Source organism: Sorghum bicolor, chromosome 7 (genome assembly GCF_000003195.3).
Source record: "Sorghum bicolor cultivar BTx623 chromosome 7, Sorghum_bicolor_NCBIv3, whole genome shotgun sequence".
Classification (NCBI taxonomy): domain Eukaryota; kingdom Viridiplantae; phylum Streptophyta; class Magnoliopsida; order Poales; family Poaceae; genus Sorghum; species Sorghum bicolor.
In genome coordinates this window covers 17,409,565-17,424,964 of record NC_012876.2, presented here as the reverse complement: position 1 = coordinate 17,424,964, position 15,400 = coordinate 17,409,565, and the positions used below count along the sequence as shown (strand labels likewise).

Here is a 15,400-nt window from a genome sequence, read left to right as displayed (position 1 = left end):
TCTACCCTGGCACTACGTACAGTTACAGAATGAGATTATATCTTGTTGTGTGCGTCTCGATCAGTGCCAGATGACAGATGCTGTTACTATCATGCAAGCTTCTACAGATTCATGTGCGCCCATGGTACGGTCACCACCGACAGGCGACAACATGCCATGGCATGTGCTCTCCATCGATCCATCGATTATCAACAGGGATGCCTTGCTGGTTGGTGGTGGGTGAGTAGGTGAGCTGGTCAACACCGAATGGACAAAACGCGAAGGATCCAGCCAGGCGCACATCATATGCATGTGCCACAGCGCCGAGCGTCTAGAACAAGCGACGCCCACTGCACGACCACACGGCCACCACTCCTCTCGATCCGGACTACCGCTCACCAGGGGCGGAGGGTAGTGGAGGCCAAACTGAGCCGGTTGACAAAAGTTTTATGGCCTATAAATCTATAGTAGCTGATGTAGTATGTATCTACAATATGTCACCATGATTTGATACTGAAATGAACAATTTGGCCCCCTCTTGAAATTAAGCCACGCTCCGCCACTGCCGCTCACCCCTATACCATGTCCATCTCAACACTCAGGGCTTGTTTAGTTCCTAAAAAAATTTAGGCATTGTTTAGTTCAACCAAAAATAAAAAAAAAAGATTCTTCATCACATCGAATTTTATGGCACATGCATAAAACATTAAATATAGACGAAAACAAAAACCAATTGCACAGTTTATCTTTAAATCGCAAGATAAATCTTTTGAGTCTAGTTAGTCCATAATTGAATAATAATTATTAAATAAAAACGAAAGTGCTACAGTATGTTACAAATATAGTCAAAATCATGTTTAATTTATTCTAGAAATAAGACTTACACAATATATCATATATGTGCTTGTTCAGTCAAATCATCATGGAAATAATTATAGCAATAATATCATACATCTTATTGTATAAACAAAGCAAGAACATCATCCAAACAACGCTAACCAGCAATGTTTTGATCAACAAAATAAGAGAATGTTTAAAAGTCTCATACCCTACGGTAGAGCCGGAAGCACCAGCAAGAGACATAGTGGTTTTGCTGATGTAGTCATCCCGATCGAAGCAGTGCAGTTAGGAAGCCATGAAGACCGTACCCTTGCATGCCAAGAGGAGGACCTTGCAGACGCCGGGAACAGGGAGGGGACGAAACGAGTAGTTGCGTCACTGTAGGACACTCCCCAAAAACATGATTGCCGTCCTCACCCGAGCAGGTGAACCCGATGGACAGAGACGTTCCAGAGGCCTACTCTTCCATCTCAAGTGCTCGCAGGAGATGAAACGGACAAACTCAGGGGCTGCTGGATTGTGATGTGTTGTTGTCAGGTCATGAACTGAAGGAGAGGGTCTCATTTTATAGATGTTGAGGAAGAGAGATCAAGGGACAGAGTCCCAGGCGCCAGGGAAAGGAAGGGGTCAACGGATGCGAAAGGTTTAGGAGAAACTCCTCTCGTCATTGCTACTAGTTGCAACTCCAGCCATCATTAGTACTAGTTGCAACTCCAACCATCAATGGAGCTAAGTGGCAAAAGTTAAGTCTCACCCATCCGCTCGCTCGCTGCCGCCGCCTGCCTACCTCGCCACGCCACACTAGGTCCACGTCCACGGCTCGGCCCGGCCCGACCGATGGCGGCAGCGGCGGCGCGCGCACGCGTGTAGCACTCATCTATTCTTTTCTCAACTTCTCAAGGTAACCGATCACAGATCAACCATTTAACTTGAGTCAACCTTCAGTTAAAAACCCATATAGTACTAAACCATTTAATAGGCATTAACCAGACCATATATATAGTTTACTTGATTCATTAAATATTTAATGGGCCAAGCCCATAAATATCTAACAATCCCCACCAAACTTTAGATTTCGATGCAAACCATACTTAGTACCACATTCTTTTTATATACCAGAGTTTCGATGGAGACTGCTAAGTAGCTACACTCAGCAATGGACAAAACCTTGAATTGATAGTTTTGTGTGAGATGAGTTTTACTAGAGCCAAAGAGCATCCCCTCTGTTTGAAGCATATAAGTCACACTTTTTAGCCTTTTCATGAATGTCTAGAGATGACCCACATCTCATAGATTGTGACTAGCAATGGAACTCATATAGGTGTGTTTCTTATAGGATGTTCTGTAGGACAACATCCCTACTTAATCAAGCCACTCGGATCACATTAAGAACTTATTCAACCTTCCTTACAATATTGGAGATATCTCAAATGAGCCGGACTTTATTCTAAGGAGTTTCTCCCTTAGTCATCCACTAGCTTGTTTCGCCATCCTAATTCATGGGATCTCTAATCACATAACACAGGTTTCCACTATGGAATGACTTCAAGTGGGTCTCAAGCCCAACTCCCTCACGCACCTTCTATCACATTGCATGATAGACTATTAGTAAACTGATATGCCGGATTCTTAGTTGTATGGACATAGTCAAATGCAATTACTCCGGAGTTTCTCAATTTTCTAACAGTCTTTAGACGCCTTTTCACATGCATTTTAGACTTCATGTTGTTCTTAGAACTGTTCACTTTTGTTATCACAGTTTGGTTGTCATAGTTCAAAGAAATAGCCGGTATAGGTTTCTCCACAACCGATAAATCCATAAGGAGTTCACGAAGTCACTCGGCCTTAGCGCTAGGGGTATCTAATGTTGTCAGTTTTGATTTCATTGTAGACTTTGTTAAGATAGTATGCTTGCAAGACTTCCAGGAAACAGCACTACCTCCAGGAACGCGTATCCGCTCATGGTCTACAACTCATCAGCATCAGAAATCTAATTAGCATCACAGTAACCCTCCAGTACCCTTGGATACCCAAAAAAGTGAATGCCATAGCTCATTATACCTTTCAAATAGCGTAGTACTCTCTCAAGAGCACTCCAATGAGTATCTCCCAAATTTGACTCAAACTGGCTTAATTTGCTTACAACAAATAAGATTTCAGGCCTTGTAGCGTTAGCCAGGTACATGAGAGAACCGACTATTTGAGAGTATCTCATGTGATCTCTTAAAATTCTTCAATTCTTTCTCAGTATCACACTTGGGTCATAAGGAGTTGGAGCAGGTACACAGTCACTGTACCCAAAGCGACTTAGTACCTTTTCCGCATAGTGAGATTGTACAAGAGTTACCCCACCATTCCCTTTGTCTCTCAGTAGTTTGATGTTGAGAATAACATCAGTCATGAGTATTTCGTTTCAAAGTTATTAGATAGAAAAATCTTTCACTTCTTGAATCACATCAATATTATTTCCAAAGATTAAAATATCATCTACATAGAAGCATAAAATGACACTATTGCCTCCACCAAACCGATAATAAACACATTTGTTAGCTTCATTTACTGCAAAGTCGGTTGTGGTTAAAGTTTTATCAAATTTCTCATGCCACTGCTTTAGAGCTTGCTTTAGGCCATACAAGGATTTAGCAATTTACAAACCTTGCCCTCTTGAACTTTTGCAACAAATCCATCTGGCTGATCCATATAGATCTCTTCCTCAAGCTCTCCATTTAAGAAAGCTGTCTTAACATCCATTTGATGGACGAGAAGACCGTGTGAGGCAGCCATAGATAGAAGCAAACGAATGGTTGTCAATTGGGCCATAGGTGAATAAGTGTCAAAATAATATTCTTCTTCCTTTTGTGTATAACCTTTGGCCACTAGCCTTGCCTTGTACTTCTCAATAGTACCATCAGGCCTTAGCTTTTTCTTGAATACCAACTTGCATCCCACAGGTTCACATCCATAAGGATGATCAACCACTTCCCAAGTTCCATTAGACATGATAGAATCCATCTCACTTTGAACCGCTTCCTTCCACAAGTCAGCGTCAAGAGAGGAATATGCCTCAGCAATGGTTATGGGAGTGTCATCCACGAGGTATATAATAAAGTCTTCACCAAAGGATTTTGCAACCCTCTATCTCTTACTCTTTCAAGTTACTATGTTATTGTCCTCCTTAGAATTTTCTTAAAGGGTTTCATCACCAGTGTGTACTATCGGTTCATGAGAATCAAGGATAGAAATAGAGTCATGACTAGATATGCTATGTGTATGTTTTTTCATGGGAAATTCTTCTTTAAAAAAATGTTGCATCTCTAGATTCCATGATTGTATCAACAGTCATCTTAGGAACACTAGAATTTATTATTAGAAATATATATCCCACACTATGAATAGCATAGCCAAGAAAAACACAATCTACATTTTTTGGTCCAAGTTTTCGCTTTTTGTATATTGGCACGTTCACTTTTGCCAAACATCCCCAAGTTGGCAGGTAAGAGATATTTAGTCTCTTCTTCTCCCATTCCTCAAACGGTGTAATTTATTTGTTCTTAGTGGGTACTCTATATAGGACATGACTAGCTTTTAAAATAGCCACACCCCACAATTCCTTAGATAAACCAGTAGTCTCCAACATGGCATTTACCAAATCAGTTAGAGTGCGGTTCTTTCTCTCAGCAATCCTATTAGATTGAGGTGAGTATGGTGGTGTCCTCTCATGAATTATTTCGTCTACCGCACAGAACTCAGAGAATTCATTAGAGAAATACTCTCCCCCACGATCAGACTGCAACCGTTTGATTTTCTTCTCAATTTGATTTTCTACCTCGACTTTATAGACTTTAAAATAGTACAATGCCTCATCTTTAGTTTTCATTAGATACACATAGCAAAATTGAGTGCAATCATCTCTAAAAGTAATGAAATATCTCTGAACACCTTTGTAACATCCCAGATGTTACGAATACTAAAACTTGATCATGTCATCATAAGCATTGCAAAACATATTTGTTAAGCACATTATGATGCATCAACCTAAAATACGTTTATTTTGGTTGAGTGTGCTTAGGAAGCTAAAGTGTGTTTATCTTGTGAAGTGATGCTTGTGGTGGTTGTTCAGTCTCTAGTCAAGGAGGGTTGTAAGGAAATAGCTAAGAAAAACACTAATTTCAACCCTAGTTTCTACCCCTTTTGTGTAACTTAAAAACTAAGCAAAATTTGGGGATGAGTTCAAAAGCAAAGTTGTAGATCTTGTCAAGATTTACAACTTTGGTGTTTTGAGTTTTTGAAGTTTCAATGCAAAATTCAAAGTAATTTTGAAAATACAGATTTCTAGAAAGTGTCCCCTTTTCAATTTGAATCTCAAATCCAAAATCTATTTGGAATCTTGAAAGGTGACCAAAATGAAAGTTGTGGAGCTCATCAAAATGAACAACTTTTATTTTGGGAGTTTTTCAAGTTGTTGAGTAAAATCAAAAGTAATTTTAGAATTTCTATTATGATCAAATTCAAATTGGATTCGGCCCCAATTTAGAATTTGTAATTCAAACTGTTTTAAACAAATTCATGCTCTCCCACTCAAAATTGGCTTTGGGTCCTTAAATAAGTTTTGTAGAGTTCAAAATTTTGAACAAACTTTGTTTTGACCGAAATTTGACTTCTATTCAAAACTTTGGAGCAATTTAAAGAAAATCAGAAAGGGGGGAGATAATCATGGCTACAGTGCCGGAAGGGGGGTGGAATGCACTGCCGCCGTGGCAGGCGCCGCTGCTCCGCACATCGCCACACACCCCGCCACGCAGCTGCTTAGCTGCTCGAGTTGCCGTGAAGTGGCCGAGCTCCTGGCGTCCTCATCCACTCCCTTCCGTGACCACATCTCGCTGCGAACTTCCTTTTCGTCCTTTTGCTCAACACTGGCGATCTCCCTTCACCATCAAATTTCACCGTCGTCAGAGCCTTGCCATCTCCCAATGCCCGTCCTCAGCTCCACCCTCAGCCCAGCTACCTCCTGAACCCCTCACCGCATGCTCTAACCCCTTGTAGCTCCAAACCGAGCCGTTCTCCTCCAACTCCGGTAGAAACGCCGCTGCGAGCACCTCACCGTGGCCAGCTCTCCTCCGAGCATCTCTACCACTGTTGTCTAGCTTTTTGAAGTCACGATGAGCTACTGATGCTTGTGCGTCCCTCGGTTTGCGTTCTACTCACTTGTAGCGGTCGACGTTCGCGCGACCGACATTCACTACAAGAATCCTGTGATTTCTTGACTTTCTATTTATATCATTACATACGAAAATAATGTTACAACATAAGAGTTGTGAAAATTAGTTGACAAAAAACTATATGTCAAAAAATCACCGTCATAAATGGATCATGTGACATTTGTATATTGTTTGTCATAAGGTATGACATTGGTTATTTGTCATAATATCTGAGACCTCACCACCACATGTATTGAGAAGATGCGTCACTGATGTGAAAATAGATGTGACGCGTATGGAGAAGACTCGTCACTGATGTTGCGTCCTTAGTAACGCATATAGTTAAAACGCGTCACTGATAACAATTTGCAAAAACAAAAAAAATCTAGATGCACCGTGTACATTTTTGAATCTCATGTTTCACAACATGGTACATTTCATAGCAGTACACAAATATTTCACACTTCACAATACAAGCTCTTGTGATCATAATACATGACAATGTTAAATTGTAAGTGGTTACATAGAGTATCCACCAGATCGGTTGCTTTGTAGAATAAATGGCCATACATATACCTCCTAGCTACCTCCTTTCCTCTTAGCTCAATGTAGGCCAACTGCTCCTAGGCTACAACAAAACAACAGATAGTTAATTAAAGACATAAATGTAAGAAATGTCATTCTACTCAATTTCTACAAATCAGCAGGTAGTTGTTAAGTCTAGAGGTGCATAGATGATCTCTGGTGCAACTTCCGAGTATGTAAACCTACTATCAATGAATATGAAAATAGCACCTTCAGTAGTATTATTGCTAGGACAACCCAACTATTAATGATAATTTAGAAGTTTTGGTTCAGTAAGAGGAGCAATATTTAGCATATAAGGAAGCAATCACTAGCTGATTAGATGGGTTGTGTCGAACACTATAATATGATAGTTACCATTCTCTGACTTAACTAGAGTACAATACCAAATAAAAAAGTGACACTCACCCAATTATGTGGGTCTAATGTGTGCATATATGTAAAAAAACAAACTTTACCGAGCATACAACTTATATATTCATAGACACACTGATTCAAGTCCACACTGCACATGAAGCACCACTTATATACTCAGAGACCAGTAGTAAGGATCCATGTGGTCTGTAGAGCATTTAATTTGTAAGAAAATGTATCTAAGTCCTGACCTATCGTGACATGTGCGATAACAAAGCCATCTTTAAGTACCAAATAAAAATAAAATTTGCTCTCTATGTTTCATGTTTAGCTACTGTCACTTGCTCACCTGAGATAAGAGCTAAGCAGCTTATGTGCTGCCCACTTGCTTTTGCACAAGAACTGAAGCTAAAACTACTGCTGGAATCGATAAACAAAGGACCCCCATGTTGCTCTTCTGAACTGTTGAAACTGCAAGCAAAGAGAAGGTAGGATAGATAACTCAAATTATGTTGCTCAAATTATATTGCTTTTGCTCATATTATGTTGCTACGGGACCACTAAACTTTTATACTAAAAATTTATGGTTTTCATGATAAAACAACAATACTATAAAATTAAATACTGACATTAAAATGATATTTAATCTAAAAAAATAAAGCTTATGAAATTAAAAGTCACGGAGAGCATAACGTCGTAGGCTCACAAATTCTCCTATATCTATTATGTATCAAACCCTCTATCAATTCATTACGCAACAATTATTTTTTCTTTTGATGGATCTCATTCTCCAACCGGTATGGTCATCAAGTACTCTTATGCAGTGTTCTGAAAAGTAAGCACATGACCTGACAGCATTCACCGCTGAAATTAACAGCAGGCAGAATAAAGTGTCAAGTGTGAAGAAACATACATGTATGATGTATTATGTCTGCTGTATATACTAGAACAACAGGATTCGGTGTCATGAAAAACTGATTCGTCAAAACAGTAAAACAATTCTTAAAATCTCAAGCAAAGATTTGTTCCAACAAAGGATTTCATGAAAAAAATATTTCAGCTGAATCAAACAAACAAAATCAATGGACGCAGGAATTATTAAATCATCTCAATATCAACAACTACTCTATCCGACCATATAGGAAACATGCATTCATAAATAAGTGCTGACATAACTACAGACCGAGGAGGACACGAGATAACCAAGAGGAAGCCAGATCCGTCTGTGTGTCCTCCGCCTGTGTGCGAGATCCGGCTCTAACTACCTCCTTACCCCATGTGCGACTGTGCGAGATCCACCGCCGCAGCATCAACAGCAATGGCGACGGACGAGACTGGGCGGGTACGGCAGGCGCAGCAGGGGCAGTGTTCGCGGCAGAGGTGGGACCCGAGGAGAAGCGCGACTAGCAAGGATGCCGCCGGCGACGGATCCTGCCGGAGCTCGCGTGGCCCCCAGCCGAGAGCTCTCGATTTGGCCCGAGCAGTGGAGGAAGGTGGCGGCGGCACAAAGGGAGCGCCCCCAACGGTGGAGCAAGTTGTGCGGCTGCTGGTGTGTGGGCGAAGGGGATGAAGGGATAGAGTTTTGGGTATTGTATGTATGATGGGTGGGCCACGAAAATTGCTTTGCGGCTGAGTGGGCTGGGCCCACCGCACTAAAATGAAATTGGGCTATAACGACTGGTTGACTGACTCTAAGGCCTTGTTTAGTTTCCAAAGAATTTCAAGATTTCCCATCACATGAATTTTGCAGTATATGCATGGAGTATTAAATATAGATGAAAATAAAAACTAATTACACATTTTGTCTGTAAATCGTTTGATGAATCTTTTGAGCTTAGTTAATCCATGATTGGATAATATTTATCAAATAAAAACGAAAGTGCTATAGTACCCAAAAATCCAAAATATTGGAAACTAAACAAGGCGTAATATATGTTTTTAGCGACTAAATATATGTACTGACCTATCCACAGTTGCTTCAAATAAAAATAGCGACCGATGATCAATTACAACTTTATACCTTCCAATAGTTGGATGTTAATATTACGTTTTAGCAACCATTGTCCGATGCTAATTGTTGGTTGTGGTATATTGTTAGCTGCGTCACTAAAATACTTATTAGTGACGCGTTTTAGTTCTGAGTCACTATTGAGGTGTCTCCTTTGTGTTGTTTTGGCATAGTGGATGACATGGTATGAAATTAAAATAGTTCTATGACATTTGTTATGACATCCAGCTGTTTTATGTCACTAGGTCAAAATGCCTATTATAGAATGTTATAATCTGGATGATATAATGACATCGCGGTCTATTGTCATACTGAATATGTCAAAAAATCATGCATTTTTTTTGTAGTGGTTGCTGCCCGCCATGGACACGACCGAAAGAGGATAGAGGAGAGTAGAACGCTGCCTGAGTGTTTCAAGGGATGCGCGAGGAGATGGAGATGCTAGCATGCCCCGCCACGGGGGCTGGAGGCTCGCCGACGGCGTGCCTAGGCTCGGTCGGACCGGTGGCAGGAGGTGGAAGAGGAAACTGACAGGTGAGACCTCCCCATCAGTGTCTAGGGGAGAGAGAAAGGGAGAGGTGGCACGCGCGCGTGTGGTGGCCTACGGGCTAAGTTGCTGGGCCGCCTACAGCACAATGCCTTTTTCCTTTTTCTTTTATGTGCAAATTTAATTTATGTTTGAATTTATATAGAAAAAGTTGTGCAGGTCCAAAAATGGTGAAAATTTTGATATATGCTCTGTGGTGAGAGTAGAATATATGAAAAATGTTAGATTTGATTTTCTGATACTTTGAGCATGTATAAAAGTTGTGTCCTTTATTTAGTAAATAGAAATTCCATGATTTTTAGGAATTCATTTATATGTCCAAAAATCACCAAAATTTGTGTGGTGTCTCTGAGTATTACTTCCTGGCTTCACAAAAAGTTTGGTGGCATTTGGATAAAATTTGAGATAAATATTAATATACCCTTAATTAGTAGCAAGTAATAATCTTAAAATAATTAGATGATAATTAGCTTAAATTCTAGATTAGGGTTTGAGTGATTTTGGGATTGTGTGATAACTAGGGGTCATTAACATTAACGACCTTTGGCATTTAATTATTGTTTGGTATTGATGCTTAAATACTGTCATTAATGCTTAATTAAGGATTAATTAAAATAAGTGGGATTAATAATTAATTAATTAAGAATAATTATAGATTAAGAAAAGTCTTAGATTACTATTGCAACCTCTTAGGTAAAAACACTAAAGTAGTAAATAACCTTTATTTAGTGTTTTAACTTGCTTTTGTACCGAGAAGGAATGTTGTACTCAACTAAATCCTTCTTGTATGTCGTCATAAGCATATCATGAGCATACATCATTCTTGCGTATAGTGCACGTGTCCGAAGGTATGACCATTGAGCCAAACCCCAAAGTTGGTGTTCCGTCCGAGGAATTTGGAACCGAGACTTGGGAAGTCTCCGAGGAACCACTCAGCTCTGCAACCAAGGCAAGCCTCGGATGCATTTAACCCTTCCTTGAATGTTTTAAACGTTTTGTCACTTATGAATTAAAAATGTTGCATTACGTAGTCAGGAATTGGGTTTAACCAATTGTTGCATTTACCACCTTGATATTTTTTATCTTGTCCTTGGTACCTATTTTATTTTAAAACTACGTAGTGATGCTTAGTTTTGCTTAATTGATAGGTTTTCAAAACTTGAAAGTTTGAAGGGTTGTTGTGGGATAACTTTGATAGTTAATGATGTTTCATCTTGAGACAGGTCGGTGGACTTGCTTTAGGAATGGAGTCCTAAGGTAGTGTCTCCAACTGTGTCGATTAAGGACCGGTCCGTTGGTGGCCTTGAGACTTTATAGTTCTAGTCACGTGCCCTCGGTAAGCTTGGTCTTGTGATTCCTCGATAAGAGCAGCTACTCATGCACTGGGTGCGGAGCGATGGCGAGAGTAGCATGTACCCTCCTAGCAAATGGGCTGGACGGTGGAGTACTATGCTCTCGGGTGCCGTGAACATGGTCAGATCTTGGGAAAGCCATATTTGGGTCGACATATGCAAGATTCGGTTCTACATATGTCGGGTGGTTAGCTGGATTGCTAAGCGATTTGAATCGTCGTTACTCCCTGATTGGAAGACTCAATCCCTTTGACCCTCATCGTACTTAATGATGCAACTAAGTTATGAAATGGGGAAAGGCGAAATGTCTCATGGAGTTCAGATCCCAATTCCCGGACTCATAGTGACATGAAACTATGGTCGTCTGAAGAATAACACACTTGATAGGGATTAGTGATTCATGGACTTGTCCATGAAAAGCAACTAGATAGACTATCCTCAAACTCGTTCGCCTCTTGAGGTAACTGGTTTGAGGCTAAAACTTTGAAAATAAGGATCCACTATAAGTAAGCTTTTATGCAAAACAATTTGGTTCCTTGCTCAGCCACTTCTTGTCTATCCTAAAGCCTGCATTCTTAAGTTCTCCTCTTTTTCTGTCGGGTCAGTCTTGTTGAGTACTCCCGTACTCAGGGTTCTATAACCCCTGTTGCTGGTGCTAACTTATGCTGCTAATGGAGGTCATGTCGGTGGGCGCGACATGATTTGTCCACCTCTTCTACCTACCTAAGATGCTTCCGCTACTCTACACACCTTTTGGAAATTTAGTTGTTTATATTTCACCATATGTTGTAAATTGAGTTATAAATCCTCCGCACTCTGATGTAAGTTATTTTTATGACAAATGTTGTAATGTTTTGGTAACTCCATGTTGATCCTGTATGAGTTGTAAAATGTGGATGATTCGGGGTCCTCTGAGGGCACCCGACAGACTATCCGAATTATATGACTCTCATGTGCAGTTAAGGATGCAAGTGGCAGCGGGTTGAGCCGCAAGCCCGCTGGGACAGCCCGCGCCACAAATTCACCAGAACCCACATCATGGCCCACATCATTTTAGCGGTGCTATGTGGCCAACCCGCATTACCCAGCGGCACAGCAAGCTTGCAACCTGCCTTTGAGATGTGAGCTGGATCTTCGGCAGCGACGACCTTAGCCCCTGCTGCTGCGACAACTACGGCACTTACATTATTTTAGCCTAAGCAACGCAGGTGGCGGTGGCAGCAAATCTGATGTGACTCAGCACGGGTAGGGGCACCGACGGTGGCGCTGAAGGAAACACCGACGAGGTTGGCACAACAGGTGCCAGCGACGGGAGCTACTGCGGAGGTGGGCGGACGAGTGCCGGCGCAGATACTAGCCGCTGCTGTCGTGTCTCTCTTCTCAGTCGCTCATCCTGTGTCCCATCATTCCGTGGCGTTGATAGTAACTGTCTGGCCACAGAAGCTATGTGGCGCTCTGCGGGCTGTCGCAAAACCCACAAAAGCTAGCGATGCTGCGCGGGCTGCCTCATATGCCCGCTAACTCGGTTGTAGCTCTCGCAGACGCTGCGCGGGCTGACTGCCGCCGCCCCATTTGCAATCTTATGTGCAGTAATCAGAGGTCTTAAGGACAATGATAGGTGCATGTGGGCCATATAATTAGGGTGGTTCTGCCTCAGAGTGGTATCAGAGCTCATACATGGATCTTCTGCAACATTACTTGGAAAAACTTCAAAAGGAATTTCCAAATTAAAAGTTTTGAGGATAACAACTTACAAATGCTCCTTCACTTTTCTTATGCTTGTTGTCCAAGTTCTATGAAGACTTTCTACTGACTCAAATAGAAGACATTGAAAGAGGCTTCAAGTCTTCGGCAAGCCAAGTGAAGGATCAATCTACTCCAACAATGCTTTGTCAACAGTCTTGCAGCCTTCCATCTGAAGCAATAAAGATAATGTATAAAGTATGCCCTATATAAGTAGTTACCTCCTGGCTAATGTTGTGAAGACGTATAGGGCGAGCATACATCACATCATTCACTTCAAAATAATGATACGAGGATGTTATAGATTCCCTTTTTAATCTAGGACAACTATTCTCCTTATAGTTGTTCTATTCGATACATCTTGTCATGTGCCAGGTCTCATCAAATTAAATATCCTTTTGACAATCCTTGCTCCACAAAGTTCCTATCCTTGGGGGTACTTTTGGATGCATATTGATAGATCACCAACATAAATATGAAGACTTGAGATATCTCCTTGACTTCTCAATTCATGCATGTGTCACACCTTGATTACTTCTACCCTGACACATGTTCTTCTTTTGACTCTAAATACCAACACAGGTTGTTGAAAGCTATTGTAACCGTACTATGATCTGTGATAATGTTATAACGTCGAACCTTGTAGTCTCCTGTGGACTGCAGCCATAAGGAAATACTACAGGGTGCTTGTTAAACATCGGGATCTCTGGTCATGCTCCACTATAGTTTACAGTTAGTGTGCTTTCATTCTCCTTGGCAGCTCGTTTGAAGATTCATATCTTCTTTTGAATTCTCTAAAATTCCTAGTTGATTCAACTTTCTGTTGATCTTAGTTGTATTTCTGAGACCAATCGTAGCTGTTTATGAACTTCTTAGAAGTTAATGTGCTTGACACATTTCCTTTTCCATTACTTAACCCCACAGGTCTTAGTACCCTAGAAATCTCGGGACGAGATTTCTTTAAGGGGGAAGGGCTGTAACATCCCTGATGTTATGGATACTAAAACTTGATCATGTCATCATAAGCATTGGAAAGCATATTTGTTAAGCACATTATGATGCATCAACCTAAAATACATTTATTTTGGTTGAGTGTGCTTAGGAAGCTCAAGTGTGTTTATCTTGTGATGTGATGCTTGTGGTGTTTGTTCAGTCTCTAGTCAAGGAGGGTTCTAAGGAAATAGCTAAGAAAAACCCTAATTTCAACCCTAGTCTCTACCCCCTTTTGTGTAACTTAAAAACTAAGCAAAATTTGGGGATGAGTTCAAAAGCAAAGTTGTAGATCTTGTCAAGATGTACAATTTTGGTGTTTTGAGTTTTTGAAGTTTCAATACAAAATTCAAAGTAATTTTGAAAATATAGATTTCTAGAAAGTGTCCCCTTTTCAATTTGAATCTCAAATTCAAACTCTATTTGGAATCTTGAAAGGTCACCAAAATGAAAGTTGTGGAGCTCATCAAAATGAACAACTTTTATTTTGGGAGTTTTTCAACTTGTTGAGTAAAATCAATAGTAATTTTAGAATTTCTGTTCTGATCAAATTCAAATTTGATTCGCCCCCAATTTGGAATTTGAAATTCAAACTGTTTTAAACAAATTCATGCTCTCCCACTCAAAATTGGCTCTGGGTCCTTAAATAAGTTTTGTAGAGTTCAAAATTTTGAACAAACTTTGTTTTGACCGAAATTTGACTTCTATTCAAAACTTTGGAGCAATTTAAAGAAAATCAGAAAGGGGGGAGATAATCATGGCTACAGTGCCGGAAGGGGGGGAATGCACTGCCGCCGTGGCAGGCGCCGCTGCTCCGCACGTCGCCATGCACCCTGCCATGCAGCTGCTTAGCTGCTCGAGGTCGCCGTGAAGTGGCCGAGCTCCTAGCGTCCTCATCAACTCCCTTCCGTGACCACATCTCGCTGCGAACTTCCTTTCCTTCCTTTTGCTCAGCACCGGCGAGCTCCCTTCGCCATCAAATTTCACCGTCGTTAGAGCCTTGCCATCTCCAAGTGCCCGTCCTCAGATCCACCCTTAGCCCAGCTACTTCCTGAACCCCTCACTGCATGCTCTAACCCCTTGTAGCTCCAAATCGAGCCGTTTTCCTCCAACTCCGGTAGAAACGCCGCCGTGAGCACCTCACCGCGGCCAGCTCTCCTCTGAGCATCTCTACCGCCGCTGTCTAGGTTTTTGAAGTCACGATGAGCTACTAATGCTTGTGCGTCCCTTGGTTTGCGTTCTACTCACTTGTAGCGGCTGGCGTTCGCGCGGTCGACGTTGTCGTCCGCCATGGACATGGCCGAAGAGGATAGAGGAGCGTAGAACGTTTCCTGAGTGTTTCAGGGGGTGAGTGAGGAGGTTGAGATGCTAGCACGCCCCTCCACGAGGGCCGGAGGCTCGCCGACGGCTTGCCTGGGCTCGGCCGGACCGGTGGCGGGAGGTGGAAGAGGAAAGTGACGGGTGGGACCTCCCCGTCAGTGTCTAGGGGAGAGAGAAAGGGAGAGGTGGCATGCGCGTGTGGGCCGGCCTATGGGCTAAGTTGCTGGCCCGCCCACGACATGGTGCCTTTTTCCTTTTTCTTTTATGTGCAAATTTGATTTATGTTTGAATTTGTATAGAAGAAGTTGTGCAGGTCCAAAAATGTTGAAAAATTTTATATATGCTCTGTACTGAGAGTAGAATATAGGAAAAATGTTAGATTTGATTTTCTGATACTTTGAGCATGTATAAAAATTGTGTCCTTTATTTAGTAAATAGAACTTCCATGATTTTTAGAAATTTATTTATATGTCCAAAAATCACC

At 41.4% G+C, this 15,400-nt stretch overlaps 1 protein-coding gene across 1 annotated transcript; it reads right to left on the bottom strand.

The window, feature by feature from the left end:
- Positions 6,389 to 14,515, bottom strand: LOC110437232. The gene is made up of 4 exons (XM_021465609.1): positions 14,362 to 14,515; positions 8,230 to 8,608; positions 7,306 to 7,427; positions 6,389 to 6,645 (listed from the first exon to the last, which is right to left on the bottom strand). Exons 1-4 carry the CDS (start codon positions 14,513 to 14,515, stop codon positions 6,641 to 6,643), a joined length of 660 nt encoding a protein of 219 aa, XP_021321284.1. The 3' UTR covers positions 6,389 to 6,640.

What these genes read in the sequence shown, in the direction of transcription:
- LOC110437232 (XM_021465609.1), bottom strand. Translation starts at nt 14,515, where the DNA reads ATGTGGTCACGGAAGGGAGTTGATGAGGACGCTAGGAGCTCGGCCACT. An exon ending in ATTCCCCCCCTTCCGGCACT is followed by an intron (nt 8,609 to 14,361) that starts GTAGCCATGATT and finishes ATTTCATTTTAG; the next exon opens with TGCGGTGGGCCCAGCCCACT. An exon ending in CTCGCACAGTCGCACATGGG is followed by an intron (nt 7,428 to 8,229) that starts GTAAGGAGGTAG and finishes CTTTGCTTGCAG; the next exon opens with TTTCAACAGTTCAGAAGAGC.